At 54.2% G+C, this 19,521-nt stretch overlaps 1 protein-coding gene across 1 annotated transcript in view; it reads right to left on the reverse strand.

The window, feature by feature from the left end:
• CACNA1A (calcium voltage-gated channel subunit alpha1 A) overlaps positions 1-19,521 on the reverse strand; it is a 137,175-nt gene that overhangs the window by 117,524 nt on the left and 130 nt on the right. Inside the window, exon 2 of the mRNA XM_062179518.1 lies at positions 16,043-16,182. Coding sequence (XP_062035502.1) covers positions 16,043-16,182 — 140 coding nt within the window. The remainder of the gene's footprint in view (positions 1-16,042; positions 16,183-19,521) is intronic.

The raw sequence follows: 19,521 nt of genomic DNA on the forward strand, positions 1-19,521 counted from the left end.
GAGAGACCCAGAAAAAGCTCCTGGCTCCTGGCTTTGGATCAGCTAAGCTCTGGCTGTTACAACCGATTGGGGAGTGAACCAGCGAATGGAAGACCTCTCTCTCTCTCTCTCTCTCTCTCTCTAACTCTTTCAAATAAATAAATAAATCTTTTTTTTAATGGCTTGGTTGGATGCTCAGAACATTGGGAAGAAGGAGTGGAAGCCCAAGGGTGGTCCAGGTGAGGGACTAGGTGACCTTGACCTGAGAAGGGCGGGAGATGCAAACTGGGTGGATGCCTCCAATGGACATTTGGGAGGTGGCGTGAGAGATGTGGGGTTGTGTCCATGGGAAGAGAGAAGAGGAGGGAAGCAGCAATTGGCTTTCAAGTCCTTGCCTTGGAGACTTGGAGTGGATGTCATGGGACTGAGCGAGACAGGAGGAAAAGCAGGCTACGGTTTTTACACGCAGCTAGGCACAGGCACGAGATGAAATCCGGCCAATGAGATGCAGCAGGAAGTGACGAAAGCTGCTCCTAGGTAGAGGCCGTAAAACTTCTTGCAAGATCCACCATATTGTTTCCCTTCTCTTATCTGCTTCCAACTGGACAGGGTACGGCAGAGTCCCCGGGATGGAAGAGCCACCAGATGGATGGCGCCTGGAGCACTGGTGACCGTATGGAGCAGACGCCAACGAACGCCAGCGAGTCCACCTGGGCGTGGGCTGGAAATAATCTGCTATCCCTTAGGCCGCTGAAATTTGGGGGCATGTTCATTTCAGTGATGACTCTATCCTAATACAGCTGTGGTAAACAGTTCTGTTTTTGCTCAAATTCTTTTTTTAAAAGATTTATTTATCTAAAGGCAGAGTTACAGAGAGACAGGGGAGAGAGAGAGAGAGAGAGAGAGAGAGAGAGAGAGAGAGAGAGAGAGAGAGGTCTTCCATCCACTGGTTCACTCCCCAAATGGCCACAATGGCCAGAGTTGGGCTGATCTGAAGCCAGGAGCCAGGAGCTTCTTCCAGGTGTCCCACATGTGTACAGGGGCCCAAGCACTTGGACCATCTTCTGCTACTTTCCCAGGCACATAAGCAAGGAGCTGGATTGGAAGTGGAGCAGCTGGGACTCGAACCGGCACCGAAATGGGATGCCGGCACTGCGGGTGGTGGCTTTACCTGCTTCACCACATCGTTGGCTCCTGGCTTTGGATTGGTGCAGTTCTGGCTGTTGCGGCCAATTGGGGAGTGAACCAGCCAATGGAAAACCTCTCTCCCTCGCTCTCTCTCTCTCTCTCCCCTCCCCTCCGATTATTCCTTGAAGGGCCTTTCCTCAAAGTGATTTTGGGGGCCATGAGGACATAGGCTGTTGGAATGAGGGGGTTACAGTGCCGGAAGTCTCAAGAAACTTGAGACTTCAAGAGCCCAAGAGACTTGGGCTGGGGCTGGAGAGGGAAACACAATGGATCTTGCAGGAAGCTCCAAGGCTCCGACCTCGAGGCGGCTTCCATCACTTCCCTCTGCATCCCATTGGCCAGTCTGCACCTCGTGACCCCGTCCATGTGCAAGAGATGCTGGGAAAGAGAATCCAGCAAAGCGGATGGGCGCTGAGGGAGGGGCATTATGGTCTGAATGTCTCCTCCTAGCCATGTGTAGAAGATTTATCTGCACGGTGGCAGAATTTAAAAGTAGGGGATTTGGGATAGTATTAAGAATGAGAGGCCGGCGCCATGGCTTAACAGGTTAATCCTCCACCTTGCAGTGCCGGCACACCGGGTTCTAGTCCCAGTTGGGGCACCAGATTCTGTCCCAGTTGCCCCTCTTCCAGGCCAGCTCTCTGCTATGGCCCGGGAAGGCAGTGGAGGATGGCCCAAGTGCTTGGGCCCTGCACCCGCATGGGAGACCAGGAGAAGCACCTGGCTCCTGCCTTCGGATCAGCACAATGCGCCAGCCGCAGCGGCCATTGGAGGGTGAACCAACGGCAAAAGGAAGACCTTTCTCTCTGTCTCTCTCTCTCACTGTCCACTCTGCCTGTCAAAAAAAAAAAAATGAGAGTTCCACTCCTTGTGCCTGGGTGGATTAGTTGCCCTAACACAAGGGCTTGATGGGTGGAGTTTGCCCCCTCTTGCCCCATGAGGACCCCATGGTAGGGGGGTGCACAAGAAGGCATCTTGAAAAATCACGCAAGAACAGAACCCTCACCCAGATTCTCACCCTGATCCACTCGAGGGCTTCCCAGCCTTCCAAATGGCAAGAAATAAAATTTTTATGATCTGGAAAGTATGGGGTCTGTAGTATTTTGTTACAGTAGCACAACTGCAAGAAGACCAGGGAAGACTTTAGCTTCCTCTGAGACCAAGTGCCTGCAACAGCCAGGACCAGCCCAGGTTGAAACCAGGAGCCAGGAGCTCCATCCAGGTCTCCCCCATGGGTGGCAGGGACCCAAGCACTTGAGTCACCCACCTGCTGCGTTAGCAGGAGTCTGGAATTGGGAGCAGAGCTGGGGCTCAAACCCAGGCGTTCTGATATGCAGGATGGTGTGCATTTTAACTGCTGAGCCAAATGCCTGCACCAGAAGCCAACTGTTTCTGATTTTACCCGCAAGGCAAAAAATTCCAAGGGGCCCGGAGGCGCTGTCCAAGGTCCTGTGGGTGAGGGACAGATCTGGGACTGCAGGATGCCTGGCCCGTGTCCATGCAGAGGTGTGCTGTCTGCTGGAGCTTCCGGGGCTGGGAAAGGCAGTTTATCTGCGCTACCCCACGGGGCAGTGACTCCCACCCATGGCCATCCACCATCTGAATTGTGGCTAATGTGGATGAGGGACAGAATGTTAGGCCTTATTCAGTTTTAATTAAAGTCTTAATAAGACAATTCCTTAAAAAACTCAAGTAAGCATAGAACAACCATCTAAGCCAGAAGTTGCACTGCAGAGAGTTCACCCAAAAGATCGAAGGCAGAGACTCAAAAAGATACTTGTGGTGCCTCCAGCATCCCATATCCCAGTACTGCTTTGAGTCCCGGCTGCTCCCTTTCTAATCCAGGTTCTCGCTAGCACATGCCTGGGAGGCAGCAGATGATGGTCAGGTACCTGGGTCCCTGCCACTCATGTGGGAGACCTGGAAGGAGTTCCTGGCTCCTGGTTTCAACCTGGTCCAGGCCTGGCTGTTGTGGGCATTTGGAGAGTGAACCAGCGAATGGGAGATCAATCTATCAATCGATCGATTGATTGATATATCTATATCTATGTTTATCTATCATCTACCTTCCATCTATATCTATGTATCTGTTTATCATCTTTATATACTTATCTATTTTATTTATATTTTACTACACCACGGTGCCAGCCCTGGAGTGTTATTTCACTCTCAAAGAGGAAGGCCATTCTAACACAGGCCACAATGTGGGTCTACCTTGAAGACATTTCACCAAACAAAATAAGCCAGATGCGGACAGATACCTGCTGCTGGATTCCACTTGGGGGCGGTACCTAAGGTCGTGGGATTCTCAGAGACCGGAAGCGGGAACGGTGGATGCCTGGGACGGAGGGAGGCGGGGTGGGTAGTGAGAGGTGCAGGGAACCGAGCTTCCATTCTGGAAGACGAGATTCTGACCGCGGGGGTGTTTGCCCCAGCAGCTAGGAGAGCTTAAGACACCCACATCAGGAGAGCCTGGGTTCAGTTCCCAGCTCCAGCTCCTGCATCCAGCTCCCTGCTAATGCACACCCTGAGAGAGAGTAGGGGATGGCTCAGGCACTCGGGTCCCTGCTGCCACCCACTGGGGGGGGGGACCCAACTGGAGTTCCCCAGGGCAGCTCCCAAGCACAGCTTCGACCCCCGCCTCAAGGCTCAGGGTTGTTCCAGAGAGACCACCTGCTGTGCCAGGTGGTGGCCGGGAGTTGTCAGGATCACAAAGCAACTGCCAGGCGCCCGCTGGCCCTCGGCGGCCGGCCAGCTGTCGAGCTGTCGGCTTGCATCCGGTGAGCAGGAGGAGCGTGGTGCTAAGTCTGCAACTCGGCACTGGGGTGCACACTCTCGGTGCCCAAGTCCTGCGGGGTTTCCACTCCATTGGGCAGGGATGGGAAGGGAGAGCTGTCAGCCGGAGCTCTGGGTGCCCAGTGGCTGTGGTGACAGCAGGACAGAGTCGCCCAAGGCTGCGAGTGGCAGCAGCAGCAGCAGCAGCATCCCACACAGAGCCTGAGCTAGGGGGCACAGGGGCGGGGTCTCCTGCCAGCCAGCGGGTGAATTCTCCATTCCCACGCACCGTGCGTGCAAACACCGAGCTTTCTAGGGCAGGGTGGGGTGGGGTGGGGAAGCATCAGCTTCTTCAATGAGCTCAAGGCAAAGAGTTAACAGAGACCCCCTGGGTGCTGTCGATCACAGTGCATACCCTGCCTCAGGCTGTCCCGCTCTTGCGTTCTTGGATCTGCCATTTAGCACAGAGGAAGCACACGCTGAAAAATTTTTTATGGGTCTGGCGCTGTGGTGTAGCGCGTACAGCCACTGCCTGCAGTGCCGGCATCCCATATGGGCGCCGGTTCAAGTCCTGGCTGCTCCATTTCCAATCCAGCTCTCTGCTGTGGCCTGGGAAAGCAGTGGAAGATGGCCCAAGTCCTTGGGCCCCTGCACCCACGTGGAAGACCCGGAAGAAGCTCCTGGCTCCTGGCTTCGGATCAGCCCAGCTCTGGCCATTACCTCCATTTGGGGAGTGAACCAGTAAATGGAAGACCTCTCTGTCTCCCCTCTCTGTAATTTTTTCAAATTAATAAATAAATCTTTTTTTTTTTTGACAGGCAGAGTGGACAGTGAGAGAGAGACAGAGAGAAAGGTCTTCCTTTTGCCGTTGGTTCACCCTCCAATGGGCGCCGCGGTAGCGCGCTGCGGCCGGCGCACTGCGCCGATCCGATGGCAGGAGCCAGTTGCTTATCCTGGTCTCCCATGGGGTGCAGGACCCAAGGACTTGGGCCATCCTCCACTGCACTCCCGGGCCACAGCAGAGAGCTGGCCTGGAAGAGGGGCAACCGGGACAGGATCAGTGCCCCGACCGGGACTAGAACCTGGTGTGCCGGCGCCGCAAGGCGGAGGATTAGCCTAGTGAGCCGCGGCGCCGGCCAATAAATAAATCTTTAAAAAAAAAAAAAAGGAAGTGGAGCAGCTGGCACTCCAATATGGGATGCCAGCATCGCGGGTCTTGGCTTAATCCCCTGTACCACAATGCCAGCCCCCTGAGAGCAACGTTGGAGCAGGCCCCTTTCACCAGCTCGCCACCTCATCACCCTTATAGCTGGGAGAAGAGCGGCATGACCCCATATCACTGATAGGAAGACTGAGGGTCAGAGAGGCCCCAGGGCCAGTGAGTAGCAGAGGCGCGGCTTTCACCATGGCTCTGTGGTTTCCCACATCTAAATGCCCCACCTTCCTGCCTCCTGGAGTCTCTGCCCTTGAACCTGACCTTCCTCATGGACTTGACGGCCGGCCCGGGAACCCCGGCAGCCTGAGCCTGCTGCGTGCGTTTCTTTGCTTCTATTGGGCTCCTCACTGATTCACTCCCTGCTTCTTCTTCTTCTTTTTTAAAGATTTATTTATTTATCTGAAAGGCAGAATTACAGACAGGCAGAGAGAGAGGTCTTCCATCTGCTGGTTCACTCCCCAGTTGGCCGCAATGGCCGGAGCTGCGCTGATCTGAAGCCAGGAGCCAGGAGCTTCTTCCGGGTCTCCCACGTGGGTGGTGGGGACTCGAGCCATCACCGTTGCCTCCCAGGGTGCGCAGGAGCAGTGAGCTGGACTTGAACTCAGCACTCAGACACGAGATGTGGGTGCCCCAAGCAGTGTCTTAACCTCTGTCCCCAAGGCCCTGTCCATCTGTGACCTTTCTGAAGAACCTCCCCCCAACCCCGCCTGATATGCAGGGACTCATTTTTTTGCACCTGTCACTCTATCTTCCATGAACTTGAACTGGGGTCCGTGTCTCAGGTTCCCTTGCTCAGCGTCCTCCCTGGCTGGGGCCTGTGCTCTTGATGTCCCCAAGCAAGTCACCACGCCCAGCCCCGGCCGCTGGCATGGTCGTGGTCTCTCTCTCTCTCTCTCTCTCCCCTTCAGCCTACTTAAATTAGCTCCATCTCCAGTCCTTGTCCCCAGCGGCAGGCCTGCCCTGGTTTCTCCAGGCTCTCAGCCTCTTGAATTTAATCTCCAATGCCACACGCTGGCTCCCTACAGCCATGGCCGGCCATTTCCTAAAACCGGGGTGGGGGAGTATTTTAAGACCCCTGAGTGGCGGGTGGAGCAGGAAGGGGCTTCACACATCCTCTCCCCACCCCCTGCGGCATGCTCTTGTGTTACAACTGACACGATGCGTTGGGTGTCTGGGGCACGCACATCCCATATCACAGTGCCGGGTTCGAGTCCTGCCTCCTCCACTTCCGATCCAGCTCCCTGCTGATGCACCTGGCAAGGCAGCAGGTGATGGCTCAGGGGCTTGGGTCCCTGACACCCACGTGGGAGACCCAGATGGAGCTCCTGGCTTCAGCCTGGCCCAGTCCTGGCCATTGGGGGACATTTGCAGGATGTCTCTCTCTCTCTCTGTTGTGTGTTTCAAATAAACACATACATCAGCACTAGGGACTTCATCTGCCAGGGGCTGAGACCAGCAGGGAATGTTTGAGACTATGGTCTTTGCTTTCCGGGTGCCTGCGTCAGAGAGCACTGGGTTGCAACCCTGCACTCACTCCGTCGGCTCAGCACCATGGCTAACAGTTTCTGTGTTCCAATGCCGATTCTGCCCACTTTCTAAGCTGGGAGGCTTGGGGCAAGTCCTCTAGCATCTCTGGGACTCAGTTCTGTCATCTGCAAAGCCCTAGCAATACCTTTATTTGCCAGTCAGAGCAGGACTGGAACCTATGGCACATGCAAAGGCCCTGCGGCTGGGAGACCCAAGTACATGTGAGCAGGCAGGGCCCTAGCAGCTGCCTAGAGGGGACGCTTGCAAAGCCAAGTGGGGCAATTTCCCCATTGTGGTTTTTTCCTTTGATTTTTTTTATTTGAAAAGCAGAGTGAGAGATAGGGAGAGATCTTCTATCTCCTGGTTCACTCCCCAAGTGCCAACAACAACCAGGGCTGGGCCAGGCAGAAGCCAGGAGCCTAGAGCTCCATCCAGGTCGCCCACATGGGTAGCAGGGACCCAGGCACTCAGGCCGTCACTTGCTGCTTCCCAGGCAGATCAGCAGGGAGCTGATGGGAAGTGGAGCAGCTGGGACTCCCAAGTGGGGGCTGAGCCCCTGAAAAGCTGCTGGTCACCAGCAGGCCCCAACCCATCGCCGGCAGCAGGAGGGGCTGCTCTACTGAGTCCTGTGACCCCCCTGATCATGCTATGAGGCCTTGGCTGCTGAAATCCCAGCTCGTCAGGGCCAGAGGGACACCTGGGCCTCAACACCAGATCCTCCTTAGCCTCTGATGTCCCCACAAGCAGTTTAAGCAGAGTGGAGTTAGACACTTAGAAAACACACACCAGCCGCTTTGTTCAGTGTGCAACCTGTACAGCCGTGCAGAGCAGATCTGAGAACGCTTCCCTACTAAGACAATGCCTGCCTCCCTTCTTCTGCACAAAGTTGTTCATAGTGGTGCCATCAAAGCAGCCAACTGGGCTCTGGTGTGGGACGCCGGCACCACAGGCGGCAGCTTAACCCCTGCACCATATGCCAGCCCTGAGTCTACAAGGCGTGCAGGCTTAGCCATGGGGAAGAGGTGCTGAGGCTTGTGGCCTGAGGTCCTAGAAGGGCAGAACTTCTCTGACACGGGAGGGGCAGGAAGCGGAACTGTTCATGGCAGGGGCTTCGGACACCTGGTGCGTGAGACACCTGCGAACCTTCCCCCAGGCGGGAGCTTCGAGAGAGATCCAAGCTGGAGACAAAAGCACTCAGAGCCTTGATGTTGGACGTGACCCCTAGCGGCCAGGGTAGAATCAGGAGCCATCGGGGAAAGAGAGGGCTTCCCTCGTTCTCGACCCAACCAAATCTCAGCTTTGTCACCCCACCAGGATGCTTGAAAAAGTTCGAGGGGAAAAAAATGGAATCCAAAGCTAACTTCACTTTGCTGCAAAATAATAAAAAAAAAAAACTGAAATCCATGCATAGCTTTTTTTTTTCTTTCATGATACACATTGTCCATGAACTTTTTGAAGACCTCACAGTAACAGAAGCCCCAGGGAAGGGGTAGGTCTTGCTCTCGAGGTCGAACCGGGTCCTTCTCAGACGGAAGCAAGGCACAGCACTTCCGCTCCCTGTCCCGGAGGGAGGAGAGGAGTCATTAGCTCACGGAACCGTGGAAGCAGCAGTCAGATACCCCCCGCCCCGGAAAAGCAGTTCAAGGTGACAAGGTCACGACCAGGGCTCCCAGACTTGGAGGGATGGGTGGCGGAGTCTTCTCCAGCCCCACCAGGGGAAATGGCCAAGGAGCTCGCTAAGGTACAAGGTCACCTGGCTGTGGCTCCCCACCTCAGCGTGGAGTCGATAGGACAGGAAGGGAGCTGGGGCACTGGGGGCTGTCCATGGTGCTGAATCGGGGGCGCTGGGCACTGTCCAGGGTTCTGAAAGCTGTAACTCTCCAACTTTTGGCTCCCTGAGCTGGGTTTGGGATCCTGGGAAAGCAGATTCCTAGGACGTGGAGGCAGATGAATGACTTAGGAGGTGAATCAAGGAATGAGAAACCTGGGAAGGAAGGGATGGCTGGAGGCTACACACACGGAACTAGAGGGCTTCACCACAAGCAACTGGAATTCAGTCTCGCTGGGGGCATCGGACATGACTGTGTAACATAACTCGGTGTATTAGTGGGAAAGCCACAGCATTGATGTGCTGACTGATCAGCTCAGGGGTTACAGGACGCTCCTGGGGGCGCCAAGCATCTGAAATGTGGGCCGAGCAGACTCCATGCAGTCGGAGAAGACCCTCTGATGAAGACACAGACACGAGTGTTGGGAGGTGGGAGTGGGGTGGGGGTTCCCGAGAGAGGAGTCTGTGTGGGCACCACCCAGTGCAGCTGCAGGTGCACTTAGGGAGGAGCTGAAAGAATAAGGTGCGTGGGCCCGGCACTGTGGCACAGTGGGTAAGGCCACTGCCTGCAGTGCCGGCAACCCATAGGGGCATGGGTTCGAGTCCTGGCTGCTCCACTTCTGATCCAGCTCTCTGCTATGGCCTAGGAAAGCAGTGGAAAATGGCCCAAGTCCTTGGGCCCCTGCACCTGCATGGGGGACCCGGAAGAAGCTCCTGGCTTCTGTCTTCCAATTGGCCCAGCTCCAGCTGTTGTGACCATCTGGGAAGTGAACCAGCAGATGGAAGACCTCTCTCTCTCTCTCTCTCTCTCTCTCTCTCTCTCTCTGTCTATCTCTATCTCTCTGTAACTCTGCCTTTCAAATAAGTAAATAAATAAATCTTTTTTCTGTTTTTTTTTTTAAAGACATCAAGTCACAAGGGTCACAAGGTCACAAGGTCAGCGCAGGCAGAGGCTGCTGTGGCTCTGAAGTTCAGGCCTTGAGCCGCCGGGCTGCCCCACTGCTGGTCACCTCCTTGTCCCATTCCCCACCCCTCGCTGCAGCAGAACCCCTGATTTGACCAGGGAAGGAAGCGTCTCCCTAAGTCTCTACCCTAAAGCACTCAAACTCTCCAGGCTGTTTTCTTGGCAAAGCTTGATTGCGGGAATCATGTCAGGCTCACCAAGCTAGATTCTAGATTCTGGTATAGTGTGGGTTCAAGTCCAAGATCCATCCCGTATGAGGTGGGTGACTTTGGGTGAGTGGTCGAACCTGTTGGTGTCAGAGCCACAAAATACCTGAGTGGTCAACAATCCACACACAACTTTCTTTTATGATCCATTTGAAAGGCAGAGCATGGTGGGAGGAGAGAGAGAGAGAGAGAGACAGAGAGAGAGAGAGAGACAGAGACAGAGAGAGACAGAGAGATCCGCTGTCTGCTGGTTCACTCCCCAAATGGCTGCAACAGCCAGGGCTGGGCCAGGCCAAAGGCAGTGATCCAGGAGCTCCATCCGGGTCTCCCACATGGGTGACAGGGGCCCTAGCGCTTGGCCCATCGTCAGCTGTTGCCTTCCCAGGGTGCATCAGCAAGGGGCTGGATTGGGAAGCAGAGCGGCCGGGACTTGAACTGGGAAGCTGGTGTCACAAGTGGCAGCTTCGCTTGCTGCACCTCCCCGCGTGTGGCTTGGCTTTGGCGAGCGGCAATAGGAGGCTGCGAACTCCATCCAGCACCACAGCCTGCACTGGGGTTAATCCTAGGAAGCTATGACTTAATGCTGCATCTATGTGTTGCTTTCCCTTGCTGGTGACTGCAAATGCCACCGTGTGCGCTCTGTGTTTGGGTGTACATTGTGATACATTGTTACCATTTGAGAGAGGTTTGTGTACATTTGAAGGGAAAGAAACCATAACACAGGCGTCATCGGAGTGCCTGAGTTTAAACTTGCCTCTTGCTCCTGATTCCAGCTCCTGGCTGATGGGCATCGTTGTTGGGAGGGAGCAGGGAGCAGCTCAAGTCCTTGGATCTCCGCCAGGTCACAGGGGACACCTGGATGGAGCTTCCAGCGCCCGGATTTGGTTGAGCCCAGCTCCAAGTCTTGAGGGCGTTTGGGGAGTGAACTAGAGAACGAGAGCGCTCTCTCTCTCTCTCTCTCTCCCTCCCTCTCTCCCTCTTTCTGTGTGTGTGTCAGTGTCTGCCTCTCAGATAAAAAAGAGTTTGGGGAAAGAGAAATCAAAAGATAAGTTTAGGGGCTGGCGCTATGGCATAGGGGGTAAAGCCGCCACCTGCGCCACCGGCATCCCATATAGGCACCAGTTTGAGTCCCGGGTACTCCACTTCTTCTTTTTCTTTCTTTTTTTTTTTTTTGACAGGCAGAGTGGACAGTGAGAGAGAGAGCCAGAGAGAAAGGTCTTCCTTTGCCGTTGGTTCACCCTCCAATGGCCGCCACGGCTGGCCAGCTGCGACCAGCACACCGCGCTGATCCGAAGCCAGAAGCCAGGTGCTTCTCCTGGTCTCCCATGGGGTGCAGAGCCCAAGGACTTGGGCCATCCTCCACTGCACTCCTGGGCCATAGCAGAGAGCTGGCCTGGAAGAGGGGCAACCGGGACAGAATCCGGTGCCCCGACCGGGACTAGAACCCGGTGTGCCGGCGCCGCAAGGCGGAAGATTAGCCTACTGAACCGCGGCACCGGCCATCCACTTCTGATCCAGCTCTCTGCTATGGCCTGGGAAAGCAGTAGAAGATGGGCCAAGTCCTTGGGCCCCTGTGCCCATGTGGGAGACCCGGAAGAAGCTTCTGGCTCCTGGCTTTGGATCAGTGTAGCTCTGGCCATTGCAGCCATTTGGGGAGTGAACCAGCAGATGGAAGACCTCTCTCTCTCTCTCTCTCTCTGTAGCTCTACCTCTCAAATAAGTAAATAAAATCTTTTTTTTTAAAGGACTGGAGAGATACAATGAGCAAATGTTAAACACATAACTGAAAATGGATTTGGAGATATTTGTGTGTACATCCGTGTGCACAACCCCACCAAATGCAGAATCAACCCAAGTGCCCATCAACATACGAATCCACAGACCCAGGGTAGCGCAGCCTCTCTGTGTTTCAGCTTCGTTATGAGTGGAATGGAGGGGCTGGCCTGCCCAGTGTCCACAGAGCCCTCAAGTTTGGTGATGCTACCAGAAACCTTAAAAGCAGCATCGTTTCCTGCTGGCCGCCCAGGACTCAGGTCTTTTCCTTGCCTCTGATCCTCAGCAGATTTGCTGCACACTTAGAGCAGGTGCACGGGACCACCCAAAAGGGAGTCTTTGTGCTCACAGAGTCACAAACATCACAGATGCTGAACACTCAGAACTCCTCCACCCCAAGTTTAACTGACAGGCAATCTGCCATGGGTTCCTGGGCCGTCTCTGTCTGTCAGTGAATGGGCCCCAACTCCATCTTCTTCTTTTTCTTAAAAGATGTATTTATGTATTTGAAAGGCATAGTTGCAGAGAAAGGGGGGGGGGTGGAGAGAGAGAGAGAGAGAGAGAGAGAGAGAGAGTCTTCCATCCACTGGTTCACTTTCCAAATGGCTGCAACAGCCAGGGCTGGGGCCAGGAGGAAGCCAGGAGCCAGGAGCTTCTTCCAGGTCTCCCACGTGGGTGCAGGGGCCCAAGGACTTGGGCCATCTCCCACTGCTTTCCCAGGCCATAGCAGAGAGCTGGATCGGAAGTAGAGCAGCCAGGACTTGAACCAGAGCCCATATGGGAAGCTCGTATGGCAGGCAGAAGATCAGTCAACTGTGCCTCAACGCCAGCCCGGGCCTCGCCTTCTTACAACTGCAGCCCATCTCCATCCTCGGAAGCACCTTCACTTCCCAGCTCGACCCAACCCACTGAGCAGCTACAGGTGCTGGTGACGGCGGGCAGAGACAATGCCCACTTCCTTGAGCCACACGTGCTGTGACACGGTCCCTGGGTTGTGTGTGGAGCTCCATCTTTGGGCATCACAGGGAGAGCTCTGTCATCTCCAACTCACAGCCGAGCCTCGGAAACCTTCCCCCAACACATTTTTCAGATCAGAACTTCAAATACAATGCAAATATACACTTTAACGGGGTTTGATCAAATGACAAAGTTAGACTTTCTCAGAGGCTTTGAAGAACAAATGAAAAAGAAATCCACAGGGAAGAGTTTTTCCACCCAGCTTTGCACAAGAAGAGGGAGATCTTGGGAGTTCATGGGAAAATGAGCCATGTTCTACTGCCGTGCTTTGCTTGGGAAATCTGGGAAGGCAGTGAATGAATTAAAAAGTGTTCACTAGGAGTCAGCAGAGTCAGCATTGTGGGTTCAAGTCCTGGCTGCTCCACTTCTGATCCAGCTCCCTGCTATGGCCTGGGAAAGCAGTGGAAGATGGCCCAAGTGCTTGGGCCCCTGCACCCATGTGGGAGACCCGGATGGAGCTTCTGGATTCTGGTTCCAGCTTGCTCTTCAGTCCTGGCTGATTCAGGCATTTGGGGGGAGTGAACCAGTGGATGGAAGATCTCTCTCTCTCCCCCTGTGGCCCTCTATAACTCTGCCTTTCAAATAAATAAATTTTAAAAAGACAGCACAGGAGCTTCTTCAGGTCTTTCAAGAGCCAGGGGTTTTTAAAGCTGCTTCCTGCCAGCACAGACAGCCTCTGGGAACGTAAATTGGCACAACCACTCAGGGCAATTTGGCAACATCCAGCGAGGTCGAAGATGCGTGGAGTCCACGACTCAGCAATCCCACTCTGGGTACACACCCTAGCCAGACGCAGCTGCTATCGCAACAGCCCAGGCAGGAAGCAGACAGAAGTGGGTAAATGCAGGACCCTAACGTCCATCCCGCTGGGCACTGCGCAGCTACGAGGGTGGGTGAACGAGATGTGTTCTCGTTAGATGGATCCCACATGCAGCACAAGAGGCAGGTTGTGGAAGACGACCTCGATTCAGAAACTTCCTGCCTGCGAAGCAGTGCCACAGACAGCTGTTCCCCATTCCAGAACCTTCCACCGACACCTGCATCTGTAGCTGCTCAAGTCCCTTCTGTAAAATGGCATAATATTTGCATAGAAGCTATGCACAGGGGCTGGCACCTGTGGGTAAAGCCACCGCCTGCAGCACCGGCATCCCATATGGGCACCAGTTTGAGTCTTGGCTGCTCCTCTTCCGATCCAGCTCTCTGCTATGGCCTGGGAAAGCAGTAGATAATGACCCAAGTCACTGGGACCCTACACCCACATGGGAGACCTGGAAGAAGCTCCTGGCTCCTGGATTCAGATCGGCTCAGCTCTGGCCATTTGGGGAGTGAACCAGCAGATGGAAGACCTCTCTCTCCTCTCTCCCTCCCTCTCTCTCTTTCTCTCTCTCTCCCCTCTCCATCTGTAACTCTACTTCTTGAAATAAATGGACACAGCCCCCACAGCCCTTAAATCATCTTTAGATCTTCTTACACCTGACACAACGTAACCACCACATAAACAGTCATTATCTTGTATTCTTGAGGGACTAGTGAGAAATAAAAAGTGCCTTAACCACTAGACCAAACACTGGCCCTTGAATATCTTCAACAAACATTTTTCAGCAAGAACTTGGCCAAGGAACTGTTTCACAGGCAAATTTCCTAGCACGGTGACAGAAAAATGCCCAGTGCCACACCTTGTCCCTGGGGTGTGCCAAGGCCCCAAGACACAGGACTGAGGGCCCAGCCCACAGAGGACTGCCACACCCCTCAGTACACAGCCACGCCCCTTAGTATAAGCCATGCCCACACAAGTGAGCCCAGAGCCACAACCCTCTGTGGATAACCACGCCCCTCAATAGAAGCCATGCCCACACAAATGAGCTCACTGCTATGCCCCCAGGAGACAGCTACGCCCACACGAGTCCACAGCCACGTCCCTCCATGGATAAACATGCCCCTCAATAGAAGCCACACCTGCGTGAGTGGGCCCACAGTCATGCCTCTCGGTGGGTAGCCACGCCCTTTGATAGAGCCAGGCCCACACGAGTGAGATCCCAGCCCTCACCAGAGACTACCCACAACTAGACACCTCAACAAGAACCGCCCAGCTCCCGTTTGGGAAAGCGACGCTCCTGTCTCGAACAACACACACGGTCGGCATCTGAATTGTGGGAGCTCAGACCCACAACACAACCAGAAGCAGCGGGAACAATGGCCCGGGGAAGGGGTCTGTGCAGGGGACCTCCCCATGATGAGTGGTCCCAGAAGACCACAGCCGGGGCAGAGGAGGAGTCGGCACTCCATGGATAATGGCCACGTCTACACTGGGGTTTGCTAAAGACCTCGGGGTCCCCTACAGAGCCTGGATGGCTGCTCACCAAATCCGCTCCCTTTTTTAAGGAGAAACAAATTTCTGTTGTGTTGAAGCCACTTCCTAGTCTCAGATCTTTTGTGACAGCAACCCATGTTGTCTTATAGAGAATCCTTGAAGGAGAATGGGTACACACCCACCTGTCAACTCTAGCTCATTATACAAAGGAGCTTCACAAAGTTCATAGAGAATTGGATTAGTTTAAAGATAATACAGGTGGCCGGTGCCGCCGCAGCTCACTAGGCTGATCCTCCGCCTGTGGTGCCTGCACCCCGGGTTCTAGTCCCGGTTGGGGCACTGGTTCTGTCCTGGTAGCTCCTCTTCCAGGCCAGCTCTCTGCTGTGGCCTGGGAAGGCAGTGGAGGATGGCCCAAGTGCTTGGGCCCCTGCACCCACATGGGAGACTAGAAGGAAGCACCTGGCTCCTGGCTTCTGATTGGTCCAGCTCTGACCATTGTGGCCATCTGGGGAGTGAACCAGCAGAAGGAAGACCGAGCTCTCTCCTTCCCCTACCCCATCACTCGGCCTCTCAAGTACATACACAATAAATCTTGACAAGAATTTAAGAAAAAGAAAAGGTAACGTGAATTGTCCATGAACAGCGCAAAGCCCCTTCATATATGGACCTGAAAACTCCTTGGAGGCAGGAGCTGTATCTCCTTGAGCTTGGCTTCCTCCATAGTCATAACCACACCTTGCACCCAAAAGTCTTCAACATTCACCAAGTTGCAAAAAAAAAAAAAAAAAAAAAAAAAAAAAAAAGGCAAGACAGCCCCAAGCGACATACGGGAACCCACGCGCCTCCAACAGTAAGAAACTCAAAAGTTCTCACCTTAGGTTCCAACCCCTGCCCCACCACGCAGGGACACTGGGGTCTCGGGCCATTTCTTGTCAGTTTTTCAAGGTTCCTCAGGGGTCAGATGGGAATGTTAGTATTTCCTAATTCCTTGGGTGGTTTTGAGGCTTAAATGATCAAAAGGACCAAAAGCACTTTGCAGGCAGCCAACTGCAAAGCATCATTAGTCTAACTGCAACAGAAAACATCTGCTGTTGAGATACTGAGGTGGCGCACAGGTGGGGGGAGGGAAGGCGGCAGGTGCACGTGAAAGAACACAGGGGGCCCAGCCTGGGCCACACCCACCATCCCACCTCCAAAACCTCGCCACTGTTCGCCTCCGAGAGAAATCGAAAGGACTCAGCAGGTGCACGGCACTTACCCAGTTAGCACCACCACAAAGTCCATCACGTTCCAACCGTTCCTTAGGTAGGACCCTTTGTGGAAGGCAAACCCCAGGGCGATAATTTTAATTCCAGCCTCGAAACAAAAAATGCCAATGAAGTAGGGTTCTGTGTCATCCTGGAAGGCAGAGGAGACAAGTTCAGCATCTCGTGTGCAGCAGAGGGTGGTGAGACCCGCCCAGAGAGATTCCGCCTGCCTCCCACCTCCCTCGGCTGTCCAGCACCCACTCCCTCCCCCACTGCACCCTTCCAAGGTTCTCTCATCCTAAAGCCTCTGCAAGAGAAGCAGGCATGCAGAGGAGACTGCTTTGTTTCCTCTTGGCCAGCGTCACAAACTGTTCGTGCAATCCCCTATGGCAAGTCCCTGGCCTCAAGTGCCCATTTACACTTAATTTAAACATAATGAGATATTTTATTTTTTTAAAAAAGATGTATGTATGCATGTATTTGAAAGGCTGAGTTACAGAGGGAGAGGGCAAGACAGAGAGATTAGAGATAGATTTGTGTTTGTGTGTGTGTGTGTGTGTGAGAAAGAGAGAGAGAGAGAGAGAGAATGTATCTTCCATCTGTTGGTTCACTCCCCAGATGGCCAGGGCTGCGTGACCTTGGGGCTCCCATATGCGGTGACAGGGGCCCAAGTACGTGGGCCATCTTCTGCTGTTTCTCTAGCTGCATTAGCAGGGAGCTGGATCAGAAGCAGAGCAGCTGGGATTTGAACCAGCACTCTTACGGACGGTGTTGTGGGCTGGGGCTGCACCCACTGTGCCACAGTGCTGGCTCCACATAGTAAGGTTTCAAGTTGCAGCTCCGTAGTCACACTGGCTGCCTATACTGGATGGTATATACTGTCATTGCAGAAAGTCCTGCTGGAAGGCATTGGTCCCACATAGCATCTAAGAGCTTTGAAGGTTGGAGCCTGTGCGTTGACCTTATTCTAAAATCTGACCCTCCCCCCAATGGCTGGCTCTCAACTGGGACACACCAGCACGGCCATTCACGCTGCCAAAGTAGAGGCAAAGTAGTTCTGCACCCCCACACCCCAACAGTCCTGGCTTCCAGCTGGTCGGTCACCTCTCCTGTTGGAAATTGAACTGTATACGCGGTGTGCACAGAGCCTCTACCTGGCTTTTTACCCAGAATGTTTCTCGAGTGTCCATCATTTGCTTTCTGCCCCTACAATTCTTTCCATTAGCTTGCCACTGGCTCCACTCTTCATTGACTTCCAAAGGATTCTTTGCTACTCAGCCTCATCTTAAGGGAGCACAAACACAAGTTTGGAATACATAGGGTCACGGGGCACCTTGTGTGCATGTATTTAGGATGGGCCCTGCTAGGCTCTGCACACGGCTTGTCTCCCCAAGACAGTGCGGAAGCCGGGTCCCCAGAGTTGAGAAGTGGTGGAACCTTTAAGAGGCGGGGCCTCGTGGGAGGTGGTGAGGTCATCAGAGTGACTTAGGGCTCACAGTAGGCTGTTATGGAAGAGCAAACCTGGCCCCTGAACCTCTGGCTTCGGGTCCCACCACATGACTCCTCCCTCTCTGGCTTCCGGAGCCACCACGTGACCCCTCCCTCCCTGACTTCCTGTCCCACCACATGAGCTCTCCCTCTCTGGTTTCCCGCCCACTAGCAGCTCTTTTTCACTCTCTGACTTCTGGTCCCACCACGTGACCCCTCCCTCTCTGACTTCCAGTCCAGTAGCAGCTGTCTCTCACTGGCTTCCCGTGCTCCCTCCTTGACTTCCTGTCCCACCACGTGACCTCCCCCTCCTGCGCAGGTTCCCTCTGTGATGGCAGCTATGCCATCATGCTGTCACAAAGCCAGGAGGACTCCCCGGAAGCCAAACAGTGGGGTGACCTTTTGCTCCCCGAAGCTCGGAGCAAAATAACGCTGTGTTCTTAACCAGGTCCCCAGCCTTGGGCGCTGTGGTTTAGGGACAGAAAAGGAACTTCGTCCAAATGCTGGAGTTGTGAGGCCACCAACATTGAGTGGGTTGGGACTCAGTGGGGTCTGACACCCCCTTCTCCCCACCCCGGGGTGATTTCTGGTTCTGGAATGACGGCAGAGAAGGAGGGCGGGGCCCCTCGCTGAACGTGAGGATCCCGGGACCAGAAGAACCAGGCTGCGGGTTCCGGAAGGGTGCTGGTGCTGGTGTGCAGCCTGGTAGAGTTCTAGGGAATGAGCAGTTGAGTTTTGAATGTACGAGAAACACAGGGAATGGAGGTGAACAAGCTGAATGACATCCTTGAGGCACAAACTGAGTGATGCCGTAGTGGAGCGAGCTGGGTGACGTCATAGAAGCAAAAGTTGGATGACGTCACAGAGGTCCCCGCAGAGGAACAGGGTGAGTGACGTTACAGAGGCACATCATGAAGGAACAACCAGTCAGAAACTAGCATGTGGGCCATTCCCCGGGGCAGCTGGACTTGGTTTCCAGCCCACATCCGTGGCTCAGGGGGAACCATCGTGAAATTCACACGCAGGCTGGGTCTCAATGGAGTGGAGAGACCCGCCCTGAACTGTGTTGGATGAGCTTGTCCTTGGGCAGTGCAAGGAGACAGGGCCACCCCATCTATAGCAACGCACACCCACGTGGGCAAGTTGTCTGGGACCTGCGTTAAGATATGCCCCGCCAAGAAAGGCAAATCAAGGAGAGAGAGAGAGAGAGAGAGAGAGAGAGAGAGAGAGAGAGAGAAGGAAGGAAGGAAAGAAAGAAGGAAGAAGGAAGGAAGGAAGGAAGGAAGGAAGGAAGGAAGGAAGGAAGGAAGGGGGAAGGAAGGAAGAATAAAGGGCATGGGCAGAGCGCGTGACAAAATTTCCAAAAAAGCTGTTGAATCGGGGACTTGGGGAAACAGAATGAAAGATGGATTTATTTGGATGCAATAAAAGTTTTGAGACCTATGTTATCATCATGTTCTTGGGATGGCCAACATTTTTACAAGGATTTTGTTGTTTTTGAAGGTGATGTTTCCAGGAGCAGTGGGGCCCCTTGTCACTGGCCTGTCTACCCCACCCCAGTGGACACTGGGTCTTCTGGGTGTCCAGGGTTGGCCTGGCTCTTGGGGCGGGAGTTGTGATGCAATGGATGAAGCCACTGCCTGGGACTCCTCCATTCTATGTTAGAGCACCAAGTCCCAGCACCTCTGCTTCCAGGCCAGCTCCCTGCCAATGCACCTGGAAAGGCAGCGACTGATGGCCTTAACTGTTTGGGCCCCTGCCAGCCACATGGGAGACCCGGATGGAGGTCCTGGCTCCTGGCTTCAGCTTGGCCCAACCCTGGCTGTTGCAGGCATTTTGGAGGGGAGTGAACCAATGGATGGAAGATCTGTCACCCTGCTTTTCAAATAAATTAAAAAAAAAAAAAACCTCTTACGACAAAGATCTGGCTGTTGGCTCCAGGACAGAGAGCCTGCTGTACCGCCATTCCCCACCCCCACCCCAGTCAATGTACCCCCCTAAA

Source organism: Lepus europaeus, chromosome 20, assembly GCF_033115175.1.
Source record: "Lepus europaeus isolate LE1 chromosome 20, mLepTim1.pri, whole genome shotgun sequence".
Classification (NCBI taxonomy): domain Eukaryota; kingdom Metazoa; phylum Chordata; class Mammalia; order Lagomorpha; family Leporidae; genus Lepus; species Lepus europaeus.